At 37.5% G+C, this 17,291-nt stretch overlaps 1 protein-coding gene across 1 annotated transcript in view; it reads left to right on the plus strand.

Moving 5' to 3' along the window:
• Positions 1-17,291, plus strand: part of tbcd (tubulin folding cofactor D) — a 287,792-nt gene that overhangs the window by 168,055 nt on the left and 102,446 nt on the right. Inside the window, exons 15-19 of the mRNA XM_043714487.2 lie at positions 1,122-1,179; positions 6,752-6,781; positions 8,040-8,125; positions 14,014-14,094; positions 16,631-16,704. Coding sequence (XP_043570422.2) covers positions 1,122-1,179; positions 6,752-6,781; positions 8,040-8,125; positions 14,014-14,094; positions 16,631-16,704 — 329 coding nt within the window. The remainder of the gene's footprint in view (positions 1-1,121; positions 1,180-6,751; positions 6,782-8,039; positions 8,126-14,013; positions 14,095-16,630; positions 16,705-17,291) is intronic.

Genomic DNA, 17,291 nt, shown 5'->3' on the forward strand with positions numbered 1-17,291 from the left:
TAACAGACCAAGACACACAAATAGAAAGCAGGACAGGAAACGTCTGAGAACAAACCAGCCAGCTCAGCGAGCAAACTTACAACTTGAACCTCAACCTGACCTACAAATCTTCTCAAAAATCGCAAACCATTTCTTTCTGCCTAGCATCATTATCTCTTTAGTGTTTTTGTCTTTCATCCAATTAGATCTCCTTCATTTGCCTCTGACCCAACTAAAACCCATTCCCTGTTCCCTGACTCTGTGGTATTTGCATAGCACCTGCTGTATCTATACCATTTCCAGTATTGATGAAAGGTCATCAAGTTGAAAAGTTGATTCTCTTTCTTCATAGGCATTGATAGTTCCCAGAATTTCTTATTTCAGATATCCAGCATTTAAATCTTGTATTAAAATTGCAAGTTAGTGTACCTTGGAAAGATCATATGAAATTTATATCCGTGGTTTGAGCCATTTTTGTGGTCGGAACCTATGTGGTGAGTTTCTTATAGCTCATGGACAGAATCACCGAATTTTTTGACATTCAGTTATAAATCCTTCTGATTAGATGCTATCATTATCAATATATATTTTTTCTCTTTATCATTTTATGTGTATTTGAAACAAGTCACAAAATTGTGGGAAAATTATTTTTCTCAATGAAACAGAACCTTGTTGTTAAGTGTGAAGGGATCCTGGAAATAATTGTTGCCTAACCTTGCAAAACAAACAATGTCGAGTTGGAGTGGCCAGATGGCTTAGTGATTAGCACTGTTGCCTCTCAGCACCAGGGATTCGAATTTGATTCCGTCCTTGGATGCCTGTGTGTGTGAAGTTTGCGTGTTCTGCCTGTGTGACAATTGAGTGCTCTGGTTTTCTCCCATAGTCCAAAGAAGCACAATTTAGGTAGATAGGCTATACTCAGTTGTCCTTACTATCTAGGAATGTACAGGCGAGGTAGATTAGCAGTGATAAAAATAGGGGTCACGAGGATAGGTTTTTAGAGGGCCGGGTTTGGGTGGCTGCTCTTCAGAAGATTGATGACACTTGATGGGCTGAATGCCCTTTTTCTACTACACTGTAGGGATTTTTAAAAAATTTAGAAAGGAATCATTTAATTCACCATTTCTTTTTATTTTCTTTAGTTCCTTGGTGATAACAGCTGTGTTTGACCGAAATGTTAACTGTCGAAGGGCTGCCTCAGTAAGTATTTAGTATGATCTGTGTTACAGTGTATGCATAAACGATGCCACCTCTTGATGAAAGAGGGTGACCATGATCTGTTTTGAATTGTATTTCGTTTTATTTTATTGCATATTCATACAACCACGTGTTGGAATACAATATGGAACATAATTGGCTACACTGTAGTGATAGGAGTTTGATTAGTTTTCACTGGCTTTACATACAAAGCTGTTGTCAGAGTGACATCACAAGGTCAAAGGCATTTCCCATTCAGAAAATAGTGTGTCAAATTAGATGCTAGGTTCGTTTCTGAAATAGGCCATGTAGTGGAAACTAAATATTTTGAAATAATTTTAAAGCTTGTTTTAAATGAGTTAGTCAATGTAGCATTTAGGAAGATTCAAATGGACATGTCTTTTACAAATGAAAATAGTTTGATCACAGAAAACTGTCAGTTTAGTTTTTAGGGCATTCTGCAACCAGTTCATAAAGCAGGAGTAGAGAATGCAGTATTAAATAGAAAACAAAAAGTTTACTTGAGCCTTTCCAAATTTGATTTCTGTACCATAGCAAATATTTAATTTGTCTTGCTTGTCTAATTCAATAAAACTTCTTTTGAAATGTTGGTTTCCTATGAACTTTTTTTCTTCAGGTACAATATTGCAGGTCAAGTTTATCCTGTTAATCCACTGGTGCCTGGTCTAGTTTCAGCTCCACCTTAATGAAACTCATTTCCTAATCTTTGATTCTTTCTTCTGATTAGTCACATTGCTATAGTTAATGCTTGGAAAAGCATGAATCATGGCCAAGTTTGACACCTGTTGAAGTTTTAAGTGATCACTTCAAAAGCTGTGCAAGTATACTTGTGTTGGCTATGCCTTAATTTAGTTGTACATCATGCAGTAGGTGTTGCAATTATTTTAAATGATTTATTGAATGATTTGAAACGCTTAATTGCAATGCTGTGAACGCAAATTGAATTCCTGTATGTTTCAGGATAAGCTGCTCAATTTATCATCATACTGATTATATGCTAAGAACAGGTCAGTTCTACATGGGACGGAAGGTTGTACTAGTTTCACCTCTTTGTAATGTTCCAATACTTGGTTTGTCAGATGACGATCCAGTCTTCAATTGTAACGTTTTATTTATTTAGTTTGCTTTATTCTTATCATAAGCACCGAGATACAGTGAAAAGTATTGTTTTGTGTGCTGTACAAGCAGAACATGCCATACAAAGTGCATCAGAATAGATACACATACTGAATGAACACAGGAACAAAAAATAAAAACAATAATGGAGTTAGAGAAAGTGAGAGAATCAAAGAGGAAATGGTAGGAGAGAAAGGTGATGTAGTAAAGAGAAGAAAATTTAATAAATTTTAAGCACAAACTTGAATAAAGTCTTATGCTGAGTGCAACTCATATCAAAGTTTAAATACTATAAGTTCAAGACTGCAGCAGGATTGCACCTGGAAATGCAGGATGCAAATGGAGGAACAAGCCAGCCCACCCTATTGATTGAAGATCTCTAAAGTTGCAGAGATCAAACAAATATATGAAATAGTAGCAAGAGTAGGCCATTCACTCCTCAAACCTGCTCAAACATTTAAAAAAAAAAGACTGATCAGATTGTGGTCTCAAATCCACTTTCCTACCCACACCGTATATTCTGGACTAACAAGGAAGTCAATCCAGCTCTGCTTTAAAATTATTCAATGATCCTTTCTCCACTGCTGTCTGGGGATGAGAGTTCCTAAGACGTACTTCCACTGAGAGAAAAAATTGCCTCCTCACCATCACCTGAAATGGAGGCCCCTTGTTTGAAAAAGTCTCTTGCTTTCTCCTCCAAGGGGAAACATTCTTTCCACATCAACTCTGTCATATCCCCTCAGGATCTTATGTGTTTTAATTAGATAGCCTTTTCTAACATTTTCTAGCCTCCCTAGTCATTTAAGATAACCTCTTCGTCCCAAGTATCAATCAGGTCACCCCTTTCTGAAAGATCTGAAACACATTTCTATCCTGTCTTAAATAATGAGACTAAAGCTGTACACTCTACTGTAGATGTGACCTGACCAATATCATACAGAGCTGTAGCAAAATTTTCCTGCTTTATATTACATTCCCCTTGCAACAAAGAACAGCATTCCATTTTCATTCTGAATTATCTGCAGACTAACATTTTGTGATTTATGTACCACCATACCCAGATTCCTCTGTACCTTGTGGTTCTGTAATCTCTCTCTGTTGAGATAATATGCTGCACTTCTATTCTTCCTGCTAAAATGGACAAGTTCACAATTTCTCACTTTTATACTCCGGCTACCAAATTTTTCCAATCACTTAACCTGCTAGATCTCTGTAGGCTCCTTTGTCCTCTTCACAACTACCTTCCTACCGACTGTTGTATCGTTAGCAAATTTATCAGCCATGCAGTTAGTCTCTTCAGTGAGTCACTTATGTAGATTGTAGATAATTGAAAACCAAACACTGATCTCTGTGGCATAATGAGAAAGTACCTCATTTACACTTCCTATTCGAGTCACAGAGATGTACAGCATGGAAACAGACCCTTCGGTCCAACCTGTCCATGCCGACCAGATATCCCAACCCAATCTAGTCCCACCTGCCAGCACCCGGCCCATATCCCTCCAAACCCTTCCTATTCATATACGCATCCAAAAGCCTCTTAAATGTTGCAATTGTACCAGCCTCCACCACATCCTCTGGCAGCTCAACACATCTCGATCCATGTTGATATGTTTCTCCCTCCATCATGACCTCTTAGTATGTGTAGTAACTTTCAAAGCGGCACCTTGTCAAAAGCCTTCTGGTTCTCCTTTTTCTACGTTGTTTGTTACTTCCTGAAATAACTCAAATAACTTGGTGAAACATGAGCTGCCTTTCGCATAACCATGTTGACTCTGATTACATGAAGATTTTCTAGGTCTCCAGTTATAAACCCTGTCACAATAGATTTGATCATTTTCCCCTATTATAGATGTTAAACTAACCTTCTATAATTTCCATCATTCTGTCTCCTCTTTCTTGAATACAGTTGTCACATTTGATATTTTCCAATCTGATGTGACTTTTCCAGAATCTGGAGAATTTTGAAAAATTAAAATTAATGCATGCACTATTTCAGCAACCACTTCTTTTAACAGTCTAGAATTTAGCTGTTTGTCAGATATTAGTTCCAACAGTTTTCTTAGGGCTCTCTTTATGGTGATTGTAATTAATTGTTTTAGGTTCCTTGTTCCCTTTCACATTCTGATATTTAGTTATTCCTATGATGTTATTTGCGTCCTCTGTTTAAGACAGACACAAACTATGTGTCGTAGAGTCATAGAATCATAAGCATGGAAACAGATCTTTCAGTCCAACCAGTCCATGCCAAACATAATCCCAATCTAAACTAGTCCTACCTGCCTGCTCCTGGTCCATATTCCTCCAAACCTTTCCTATTCATGCACTTATATATCTGTCTTTTAAATGTTGCAACTGTGCACTCATCCTCCATTTCCTCATCACATTCGTTCCACATGCAAATTACCCTCTGTGCAAAGTATTTGCCCCCAGGGCTTTTTAAAATTTCTCTCCTTTCACCTTTAAAATATGCCCCCTACCCTTGAAATTCCCCATCTTAGGGGAAAAACAGCTTTCCTATATCCTTCAGGATTTTATAAACCTCTATAAGGTCTCCTCTCAACCTCCAACTCTGCAGTGGAAAGAAGTCCCAGCCTATCCAGCCTTTCTTTCCAAATCAAACCTTCCATACCCAGCAACATCCTGGTAAATCTATTCTGAACCCTCTCTAGCTTAATAATATCCTTCCTATAACAGGGTTACCAGAACTGTCTATTGCATCTGCAATTTTTTTATATTCCATTATTAATTTCCTGGACACACTGTAGAGGAGCTATGTTTCCTTCACATGCTCTTTTTTTCCATTTTGGATACTCTTTAGTTTTTGTTGTTATATTTCTAGTTTGTGTTCTGTAACACTCTAATTTCTCCTTCCTTATTAATCTTTTGGTCATTCTTTGTTATTCTTTAAATTCTGTCGAATGTTCTGGTGTGCCACTCATCTTTGCAGATTTAGATTTTTTTAAAAATTTCATTTTGATACTGTTTTTAGTTTGTTTAGGTAATCATGAATGGTGCGTCCTTTTTCACTGGAATGTATATTTTGTGTATTCTAAGATATCTCATATCTCTGCAACTGTATGTATAGTGTCCTGTCCCTTAACCCAGTGGCCCAGTTAATTGGGCATTACTCTGTGTTACGCTGTTGTATTGTTCTCTTAAATCAGGATTGCAGCATTACGAGAAGTAATTGCTCCCAGGTTTCAGACCACAGCTCATCATTGCTGTCACTGCATGTAAAGCAACGTGGGGTCAAAATCCAAGAATACTCTCCCTAAGAATATTGTGGATTTATCTACAGCAAATGGACTGCAGCAGTTTAAGAAGGTGTCTCTTCACCACCACCTTAAGGACACCAGGGAACAAGCAATAAAATGCAGGCCAGCCTGTGGCGCCCATATCTCATGAGTAAATTAAAAAATTCCCTATAATTGTCCAGCAGCTGCAAATGTCTGTACATCAGGCATTGATGAGCAGCATCTGCCTCTCTGTTAAGCTTGTAAAGATACCACTGCAGTCTGATATACTTCCTTTCCATGAGTTCTTATACCAGACTAGTCTGACCAGGTGCTAGAAGTGAGGAAAGACTAGGCTATAATTTCTGATTTGACTCAAGTCCATTGTAGTTTCTGTTATTCTGGAAAATGGTAAATGCTGAGGACCTCATTGCACTGAGTCTCTCTAATTGTCTCTTACAAAGCAATGTTGTGGGCTGCAGTCGTGACATGGACTGTCTCCTTGCTCCATGATGACAAGATTTACCCATTATGATCTCCCAAGTCTATTGTTTGGACTAGTTTAAGACTCTTCAATTTGATAGGTCTACTGTTATTTAGAGTGCTTATCATAAAAAAATGTTTGTAAAGTACTCAGCTATATTTTTCTACTGTTAAACTAATGTTAGCAAATTTTAAGATTTCTAGCTCAGGTTGAGGTTTTGGATGTAGGTTTGCTCAGTGAGCTGGAAGGTTTGTTTTCAGACATTTCGTCACCATACTAGGTAACTTCAGTGAAGTTTCATTGGAGGCTCATTGATGATGTTACCTAGTATGGCGATGAACAAACTAATGTGTATTATAACAGGAAAAGGCAAAGTAGATAAAGATAGATAAACTACTCACAATGGTTAGGAAATTTTAGAACTAGGGAACATAGCCTGAGAACTAGCGCCAGGCTGTTCAGGAAAGATGTTAGTAAGTACTTCTACACACAAACACTCTTCCACAACAAATGCTCGGTCAGTTGTTAATTTTAAATATAGATACTTCAGATATAGATACTTTTTGTTATGCAAAAGTATGTGGAGTTAGGCTACAGATCAGCCATGATCTCATTGAAAGATGGAACAGGCTGAAGGGGCTGAATAGCTTACTCCTGTTCCTATGACTTCACTGATATATTGTTACAGCCATTGTTTTTCTAAATCTTTTTCCTGCAGGCTGCTTTCCAGGAGAACGTTGGAAGACAGGTACTGTTTCTTATATACACAAATATATTTTGAACAATTTATAAATATGCTGGAAGTATTTCAGGTTGTACAGAAAGATTTCCAGGAAGCAATCTAAGGGTTTGTCGATTACAAACTTGGAAATGATGGACCTGAAATTGCTTGTTGAGTTAAACTGGAAAATGGCGAATGCTGAAGATCTTATTGCACCAAGATTCTGTGATTGTCTTGTAGAAAGCAATAATGTGGGCTGCAGTCATGACATGAAATCGCACCTTGTTCCATGATGCACAACGGGTGTCCAACAGATCTTTGCCTACCAATGTATCAAGTGAGTCTAGGGGCACTGAACTCCTCATTAATGCATGATGATTCCATTTATAGAATCCTGGCTGAAGTTCTGATGAAAGGTCATTGACTTGATTATATGACTCGATTCCCTACAGTATGGAAACAGGCCCTTCGACCCAACAAGTCCACATTGACCCTCTGAAGAGTAACCCACCCAGACCCATTCCCCATATTTACCCCTGACAATGCGCAATTTAGCATGACCAATTCACCTAAGCTGCACATCTTTGGATTGTAAGAGGAAACCAGAGCACCCGGAGGAAACCCACGCAGACACTGGGAGAATGTGCAAACTCCACACAGTCAATCGAACCTGGGTCCCTGGTGCTGTGAGGCAGCAGTGCTAACCACTGCGCCACTGTGCCGACTTAAAACATTCATGCCATTTCTTTTTCCGTAGATGCTACCTGACCCCTTGAGTATTTCCAACGTTTTCAGTTATGTTTTGATAGCACAGGTCCAGTATATTTAATTTCTAATATTCATGTGGTATCCCTGAACCAAACAATCTTTCAGTATCCCTTCAGGTTCTACACTAGCATTTTTACCTCCCGCTAACCTCAGAGTCTCTTTTCCTTCTCAAGTAGGTTTTATCACTATATGTTTTAAATCCCAGGACTCTTGGTGAGGAGAAAGATACATTTTGTTATTCAGAGTTGGTGTTAATAATTGGAATTTCTATTTTCTGTGCCAAGTATATCCTTCCTTGAGATTGTGCTTGGTGTGATTATCTTAGCCTTTTAAAAAGGGCTGTGCGACGTTCTTGCTTTCATACTGCAATTTAAAGTAAATGTCAGGGAGTATTGTATATTTCTTTGAAAATATGTTCATTATATAAAATATGTCATAAATTAACCTGCATTTACATTGTGTTTCTGATCATTTGTTGAACACAGAGGGTAATTAGTTTTGTTTACATATTTTGCAGGGTACATTTCCACATGGAATTGAGATACTTACTGCAGCTGACTATTTTGCAGTTGGAAATCGGACCAAATGTTTTTTGAATATTAGGTAATGCTTCAAGGCTTATGACCATCCTCTCTGCCACCAAAAGTATATAAAATATTGATTTCAGTACAGATTGAGCACTAAGGAACTCACTTATTTGGATTTAGAATTCCCCTTATTGCTGAAAGTTTACAATGTTGATAGGTCAGTTGCCAGAGGCCATAGATTTAAGATGTTTGGTAAAAGAACCACAATCTATTCAACAAAATAAGCAGTTACCATTTGGAATTCTCTGACTGATAGAATGGTGACTACAGATTTTATTATTACTTTCAAAGGGGAGTTAGATAAATATCTGAAAGAGAAAAGCATTGCCTAAATTTAAAGTAAAAGTAAGGGGTCTAATTGGATTGTCTTTTGAAAGAGTTATTGTGAATATGATGGATCAAATAACCTCCTTCTGTCTAATGTAGCATGTACTCTACTTCCATATCTGCTGATGGTACACAGATCCTCCCTTATATGCCCACCTTAAAAGGTGAAAATTGACAAATTATTTGTGTGGGAGGTGTCATGTCTTGGTTAACTTTGTGCACATATAACATTGGAGGTACTAAATTGTGACTTTATTTTTCTCCTCCTCTATAACTCAAGGAACAGATGCACACATCGATCACAGCAGCCATTTTTAATGGCAGTACCTCTTTCCTTCATTTGGAACATGCAATCTTCTTATATACCAAGGATAGTGCCCTAATCCTCTAGCTGAGATAAACTGACTCAGCAGATACAATGACCCTTTGTAGGTTTGCTGCTTGTATTTTTCTTATCAACTGTTATGCTTACATGGATACTGACATTCGGTCAGTGCTGAGGAATGGATCACTTTCTCCTTTTGGGCATCCATTATTTCCATCAGCTGTGCCAGTTGAATTATAACACGATAGGATGCAGAGGCAAAGCATTGAGTACAAATGAGCTTTGAGTTTTGCTGTTGTAAGACCATAAGATGGAGGAGTAGAAGCTGCCTCTTGATTCCATCGAGTCAGCTCCATTATTCAATTACATCATGGCTGATCTGATAATCCTCAACTCCATTTTCCTGCCTTTTCCTCATAACCTTTGATTCTCAAACTGATTAAAAATCTGTCTATCTCAGCCTTGAATATGTTTAACGACCCAGCCTCTACTACCCTCAGTTGTAAGGTATTCCATAAATTCACTACCTTCAGAGAGAAGAAATTCCTCCTCATCTCTATAAAGGCAATCCCTTATACTGAGATTATGTCCTCTGGTCTTAGACTCTCCCACAAAGGGCAGCAATCTTTTTGCATCAACCCTGTCAAGTATGCTAACAATCTTGTATGTTTTGTTAAGATTGCATCTTATTCTTCTAATCTCCAATGAGCACTGGCCCAACCTACTCAGTCTCTTTTCATAAGATAGTTGTTCCAAACCCAGGAGCAGCCTCGTGAACTTCCCTGAATTACTTTTTAATGTTTCCATATCTTTCCTTAGGTAAGAGGTCCAGAACTATTCATAGCATTCCAGCTGTGGTCTGATTAGTGTCTTGCATAGTTTTCACAAGACATCCTTATTTTTATGTTCCATTCCCTTTGAAATAAAGGCCAACGTTATTATATTTTGCTTCTCTATTGTATTGTATTTGTCTCCTGTATTAGGATTTGTTGTGAAGAATAGACAGCTGATTAAGTCACTGGAGGGCTATTAATATCTGCGAAATGGTACCACAAAGAGTCCTTACCTTCCTAAGGATGGGAAATATAGGGGTGATATTATAAAATTAATAATAAGAAAAAACTATATTTGAACAAAGTATGTTGACTTAATTTGTGTCCAAATAAATCACTTTACCTGAGGAAGGAGTAGCACTCTGAGAGCTTGTGACTTTAAATAAACTATAACCTCATGTCGTGTGACTTCTGACTTCATTTGAATATTTTTTGACTGTTGCATATCATTTGATGCAGTAGTGTCTTACTCGGCATACATTAAAAATGAACCTGCAATAAATGTAGGAGAGGAAAGTTTCTAAATCTGCCCTTTGATTCTTTGTTGATTTGCTGGACTGAAATGTCAGAAATTTAGCAAAGAATTTAAGTTTCTTTCCGCTGAGCTGTATTATGTGTTTTCATCTGGTTTTCTCTTGTATTAGAGAGCTAAATGTTCATTAAAAGCAATTGATGTAGGTGGGTGGAATTATTAGAGACAGTCATGCAACTGTTCATAATTAGTTTATTTATATGCCATGCACATCCAGGATATATGTTATTAAACAGAACTAACTAAATACGCTATTGTTTGTGCTGCAATTAATGAGTAGTGTCGTGTACTTTGAGGTCAACCATGTTCACTGTACTACATACACCTTGCCGACTAGTTTCAAACCATAACTAATCATAAAATTGTTTTGGGTAAGCTCTTTTTATGCAAGAGCTATAAACATATATATAGCAATTCCCTTTAATGTTTTTTTGAAACTAGCTACATGAGATCATGTCCGACAGTGCATGTTGAGATCACAATTGAAGATTTAGACATTGGCATCAGTAGCTCTCGTCAAAGCTTATTTGTTTTCAAACCAGTGCTCACTTATAAGAATGTAATGCACCCATATGTCATAAATCAGTGAAATTCTTAACAAAAGTACATCTTGAACTTTGGATAAATACTTACCATTCAACAGAATGTGTATTTGTAATTTTTATACTTTGTGAACATTTATTTACAGTAACTGCTGAATTAAGAAAACTGAAGAACAATATCCACCAGAAAGTAGCTAGTTTTTTTAAAATACTGAACTGTTTCTGTGCTGTGCATCTCTGACTCTGCCTGACTATTAATTAGCTGCTTGCAATATTTTGACCAGTAAACTATTAAATCAGTACTATATCTGCACACTTCAACTGAATTCTACAAGGCCCGCAGATGCAGAATAGAGGGAAGGGAGGGCAGGTGGTGGATTGCTTGTCAACCTGTCTCAGGAAATCTTATTCCATATGATGTGCCCTGAACACTGTTCCTTTGACTCTTCCATCAATGGATCACCTCAGCCTTTGCCTTAGCACAGTTGGTTGTGCTTTTCTTTGTGTTCCCCAATCTGGAGTTTTCTTTTTAAGTTTCTCTGCCACCACATCCTTTAAAACCACTGTCTCTGGTTACCAGATTAGTCCTAATATCATCTTTTTGTCATGTATTTTTTGCACAGTTCAGTTGAACATTATTCAGTTGAAACTGCTATATCAGTGAAATAGATTTTTGAATCAGGATATTATTTTGAATTGTTAAATTTGCTGTTGCAAAGGACAGAGTTCAGCAGAGGGTTTGACCAAGTGAGACATTAATTATTTTTAGTAACATATAATTAGAGATGAACAATTACTGCTGGATGTCATGCTTTCCTGAACTGCCAGAAGATGTTGCAGTTTGTGTGGATGCTGTGCATTCAGTTTTCTGCCCATTTCCTGAGATCTGTCCTTATTTTCTGCATTTTGGAACGTTAAGTTAATAATGACAATATTCAAAGCCAAGTTCCAAGTCTAACAGGTAGTCTGTTTCTGAATCCAGCATTCATTAAATAAGCTATCCAACATGTTTTCATTGTCTGAGCTGTCTGATGAGAGCACCACATGGCTAGCAAGATTACACTAGGCGGACCTTTGAATATTAATAATGTTCAATGATTTTCTTACATTTATTGATGAATTAGGTAGACACTGAAAGCAGATGCAGTTATAGATTTTAAAAGGCAAAGGATAAATATGAAACAGACAGAGCCATTGTATGTTTGGCAAGTGGGGCCAGCATTTATTGCCCATCCATAATTTTCATTGTAAAAGTTTGTTGAGCTGCTGAAGTCCATTTGATGCAGGTACATCTACAATGCTGTTAGGAAAGAGGTTCCTGGTTTTGACCAAACAACAGTGAAGGAGTGGTGACATATTTCCAAGTAAGGATGGTGAGTGGTTTGGACATGAACTTACAGGTGATGGTGTTTCCATGTATCTGCTATCCTTATCCTGATAGGTAGTGGTGATTGTTGGCTTGGAAGGTGTTGTTGAAGGAACATTGATAAATTTCTGCAGGGCAACTTGTAGATGGTGCACACTGTTGATGCAGGATGAATTGAATTTTTGTGGATGTGATGCCAGTCAAGCAGGCTACTTTGTCCTGGATGGTGTCAAGTTTCTTAAGTATTGTTGGAGCTACAGGCATCCAGGCAAGTGGAGAATATTTCATCACAGTCCTTATATGTGCCTTATAGATGGTGAAGAGACTTTGGAAAGTCAGGCAGTGAGTTAGTCTGTGCGGGATTCCTAACCTCTGACTTGCTCTTGTAGCCACAGCATCTATATGGTCAGTCAGTTTACTTTCTGGTCAATGGTAACCCCCAGGGTATTGGGGATTCAGTGACAGTAACACCATTGAATGTCAAGAAATGACAATTAGATTCTGTCTGATTTGAGATGGTCGTTGCCATTATGATAGATGAAGTCGGATATGGAAGCCTGATCCAGTTGGTATCATTTGAATGAATAAAAAAATGGCTATTTTGTCCTTATCCATACCTACTTTCTTAATAATGACCTCTGTTTTAATGTCTTAGATAGTTGGAGAGGATGTTTCCTTGAAATTGGTCAAAGTTTTGTCCCATCCTTGCTTCACCACTTTTTATTTTGTCTCACCTAAGTTTTCGCGCTAGCAAGAGTTGTGCATACGCTGCACCTTCTAATGAATAAGCTAAGCATGCTTAGACCAAGCTCAATGCTTTCTCTCACATTCCTATCCAGAGTCAGCAATTGATCAAACTGTAGTCAGATTAAAACTACAGGGTGAGTTAATTAAATTGCTCAGCTCAAGTTGCTGCCTTGCATTATAATTATGAAATGTTTATGAATTTATACAAATAGAAGCAAAGATTGCTGAATTTGCTTTCAACATCACCATCCTGAGGAAACAAGACTTCAAAGGATAGAGTTTCCCAAAAGTGAAGCTGGAATAGAAAGTCTTGCTGTATAGGATTTAAAGCTTTGTTTACGATGTCAAGATGTAACATGGTATTCATGAAACATTTGTGAAAAGAAGAACTTGCTAAAGAGTTCCTTCTTGAAACCACCACAATCTTTTTATTCCCATTTGCTTTTATGTTACAATCAATATATTGTAGAATTACGTATTAAAGCTTTTTCTATTAAATATTACTTTTCATATCTGAAACATGCAGCTGACAAGTCTGCCTTTGTAACTAACTCAGCCATAATGTTAATATCATGTGTGTTTTTGTAGAATATTGTTCATCTGCATATACCCTTGATTTCTTTACTTATGTTTAAATGCAAATTTGCTGCACTTTGAACAAAAAGTTTAATATATTTCCAGTGTCAGAAAATGAATCGGTACGGGAAGAGGAGAGCATTGGCCTAATACCTGTACAAATTATTCTCCAATACGTACAAACTACTGAGTATATTTATAATAAATCAAGAAATTCAGTTGCATTTGATCTACCGTAATTGTAAATCATTGTGAATGTTTGCTGAAGGTATAGAAGATCCACAGCAAGAAACCACATTGTGATAGCAGCAAAGGAAAAAGAATTGGAAAAAATACAGTATATTTGGATGATGCATTATGGGACTTGAGTTTCAGATAACCTGTAATCAGTTCATAAATCATTATTTATGGCAACATATTTATGAAATCTGTGTTTCATGGTTCACATTAAATCCCTTGTTCTGTAAGCACTTATCAGTAGTGTAAAAGGTTTGTCCATAGATTTGAAACATTTGCACATACTGTCATAACATTATTTAAACTAGTCTTCATAATGTGCTCCCAATTCTGTCATGGATAATCCTTATTATTCTGTTAAACAATTGCAGATTCCATTTGCACTAAGCAGTAATTTATTCCCTTTTTATATTTTGCAGCATTTACATTGTTGGATTCCCTGAGTATACGCAACCTTTGATCGATCATCTGATACAAAGAAAATTTAACCACTGGGATTGGTAAGAGAAAGCAAAATGTTTTAAGTATTTGTACATTAAAACATATATGCATTTTTCATATTTTGTGAAAGTTATTGTAAAACTGGAAATTCATATGTGCTTTTTGAATAAGCTGTACTAAAAATATGTCAGTCAATTTGAGTAAACAAAACACAATTATTTACGTTTCTAATGATGAAGAGGTGAGTTTTTCCTTTGGGAATAATAAACAATGATCATGTAAGATCAAAGTCACTGGAAAATAATGTACAGAATATTGTGGAGACAACGGGGATTGCCTGGTCAGTGGGCAACCCTGCTTTTTTTTGTGCCATTCAAACACTTAACAGGTGAATTGCGGGCCAAGTATGACAGACCATGGGATAGAATTCCTACCCGCTGAGAGCTTTGGGCCAATCAGAGAATGACAGCTCTTCAGTACTCACCACAGCTACTGTAGAGGTGGTGGCTGCTGATAATATAACATTCATGTGAGGTCACATCACTGGGGGACCTGGTGACTATGAACAAGGGATTTCCCAATCCCTCCACACCAGCTCCGCCTGGCAACCTAAAAGCAAATGTACCTGGATTTGCTCATGACGTCCCCCAAAGCTGGTCTGACCTGGCAAATGCTTGGGCACTAAATTAGACTTTATTTTGGCAAGTAAATAAAGGTAAAATTTCATTCTATTCTTCTCATATTTCTGTATATTGAATGCTGGAGCGGGCATGCTGAAGCCAGAGTTTGCCTAAGGCACCCAAAACCCTTGGAGCAGCCCTGTTACCAAACCTCCCATCAGCTGCTGGGTTGATACCAATAGTGAAGGAATGACGCTGTTAACTACCAGATTCTGGATCAGTGGTGCTGGAAGAGCACAGCAGTTCAGACAGCATCCGAGGACAGGCAAAATCCGAGGACATGCAGTTGAGCCTTCTTACCATTGTCTTAACTCGTGTGAAACAGGAAAGCCTGATTCTGTTCCCCCACCCTGCCACCAGTTTCTCTGCAGGAAAGGCGTAAGATTCCACTGTCTGTGCACTGAAATAAGAAACCAAGTGCTGTGAAAAGATAAAGCCGATGGGATAAATACATAGTATATGGAGCATCAGGATTTCTTTTGTTCCTCAGCATGCAAGAACTGGAAAGTAATTCCCAAAGAATGCTTAATAATTTTGTATTACTTTGGGAGAGAATTCAAATTATTCCTGTAGGGTTTAGAGTTTGGGGCCATTGTTGCCTAAAATAGGCATCTACAAACTGTATTAAGAAGCAGCACTTTGGAAATAATGCATTAGCTAACTTGATAGGAAAAGCATACAATCTGTGACCACTGAAGACAGTTCACTGATACTAGAGGGCAAACGGAAGGTTGGCACAGAGTATGTTCATCTCAGCTCGTGATGGCAGATTCCTGATATCTAGCCCAACAGTTTGAGCACTCTCCCTGGGTTTCCCCCCAATGTTCCTGGGCAGTCTTCCATCTGAAGAAGGCAGGTATCTGATGAAGATTGCCACCTGAAAGAGATCCTTGTTTCCTAATGAAGATTTTTAACATATTGGTAATCCTAGAGCTTGGCGATTTACGCTTTGTCTGTCAGTCACCTGTTTGCATTCTTCTAAGTAATGAACACAGGATAGATCCCAGGCAATTAGGAAGATTACCTCCCTGTCTGTCCATCTCCTTGTCAAGGTTAGCATTTGTTTCCATCTAAAGGCTTACTTTGATAAGGGATGTGCACCAAGTGCCAGAACAGTCCCTGACATCAGTTTGGGAATATGGTGACCTCTGTATTGGGAGTACAATCTTTGTTACCTTTGTCTCTATAGAATTGCTTTACAGATGAAAGATTACGTACTGATTAGGAAATGGTAGTTCATGGAGTGCCCTGATTTCTTATAGTTCGCTAATTGAAAATATATGAATTTGATTTTTATTTGTTGTACATTTTAAAAAATGTAAACTTATAAACATTAATTTCATGGGTGTGATCCATTACGTGTCAGAATTTAGAACCAGTGCTGTAACTGTTTAGCCTGAGGAGCAGATCAGGCCATCAAAGTAAGGATTCGTCACTTTATTTCCTGTTGTGGCATTTTGATGAGGTTTCGAGAAAGCACTTAGCAGGTGGCCATTTCAGCTAAGTAGGTGGCCAGATTTGACTTTGTTTCTTGTCTATTGAGAAGGCAATTGATGGGAATTTGCTGGAAGATGTTTATTCACTTCAATAGTCAACATTATGGTGACAAAGTTTGTTCTTTTACCTTGTGATGGATGCTTTTCCTGTTCTGGCAACTTTGTAACTTTATGCTGATGTATAACTTTAGTGCATTGAAAGGAAGTTTTTTTTTCCTACAGTGCTCTGTGTGAGCCTCTGTTATTTCTAATTCTTTCGAAGGGAGCAACTTCAAAGTCTCTGTAACTTTAACCTCACTTTTGGATGATGTCCATAATTCTAGCGAAAGGGAGTCCCAGAAGATTTTTTTTTGTAGTTTGCATTCAAGATTAAAGCATGAACTTCTGTAAAATAATGAATAAATTCTTTGGTTTTACAGTGCCATTCGAGAACTCACAGCAAAGACCCTCCATAATCTTACTCCACATGCTCCAGAATACATGGCAAATATTGGTGAGTGGCCAAGAAAACTGATTTTTATCTTGAAATAAATAGTATTTTTGAAAACTATGATTCCAACAAATGCTGACTATTGACCATACTGTACACTTATTTCTACAACTGATTTATACTGTAGCAGCATCTACTACTACTAAGTAAACAGGATGTCCCAGTTGAAAAATAATTCAGATTGTCAACCAAATAATGCAGAAAGTACTGTAGCCTTCAAATCTAATCTTGAGAGAACTTCATTCTGCCCAAAATCAACTTTTTAACCCTGTCAAATCAATCAGATTACTCCTACCTTTATTCTGAAAAGACCTCAAAGCCTCATTAACTGCCTCCTATTGTCCCTGAGGTGGGGTTCTCTGAACATTGTGCTGTTTAATCTCTCGAGTTTTTTTTGCTCTTACTTCTTCCAAGTGCTATTCTTTTGTTCTTCAGAAAAGATCACTCATATTTCAAATTATAGATAGCTAAGGCCCCAGAACTAATCTTTGCATTGCTGCACTACTTATAGCCTGTTTTCATGTTGAAATTATCCTGGTTGTCCCTTCTCTCTGTTTTCTGTTCACTAAGAAATTTATATTCCAATAATC

The sequence above is a fragment of the Chiloscyllium plagiosum genome, unplaced genomic scaffold, assembly GCF_037043375.1.
Source record: "Chiloscyllium plagiosum isolate Xiang-an unplaced genomic scaffold, Cpla_swu_hap1 HiC_scaffold_25, whole genome shotgun sequence".
NCBI lineage: Eukaryota > Metazoa > Chordata > Chondrichthyes > Orectolobiformes > Hemiscylliidae > Chiloscyllium > Chiloscyllium plagiosum.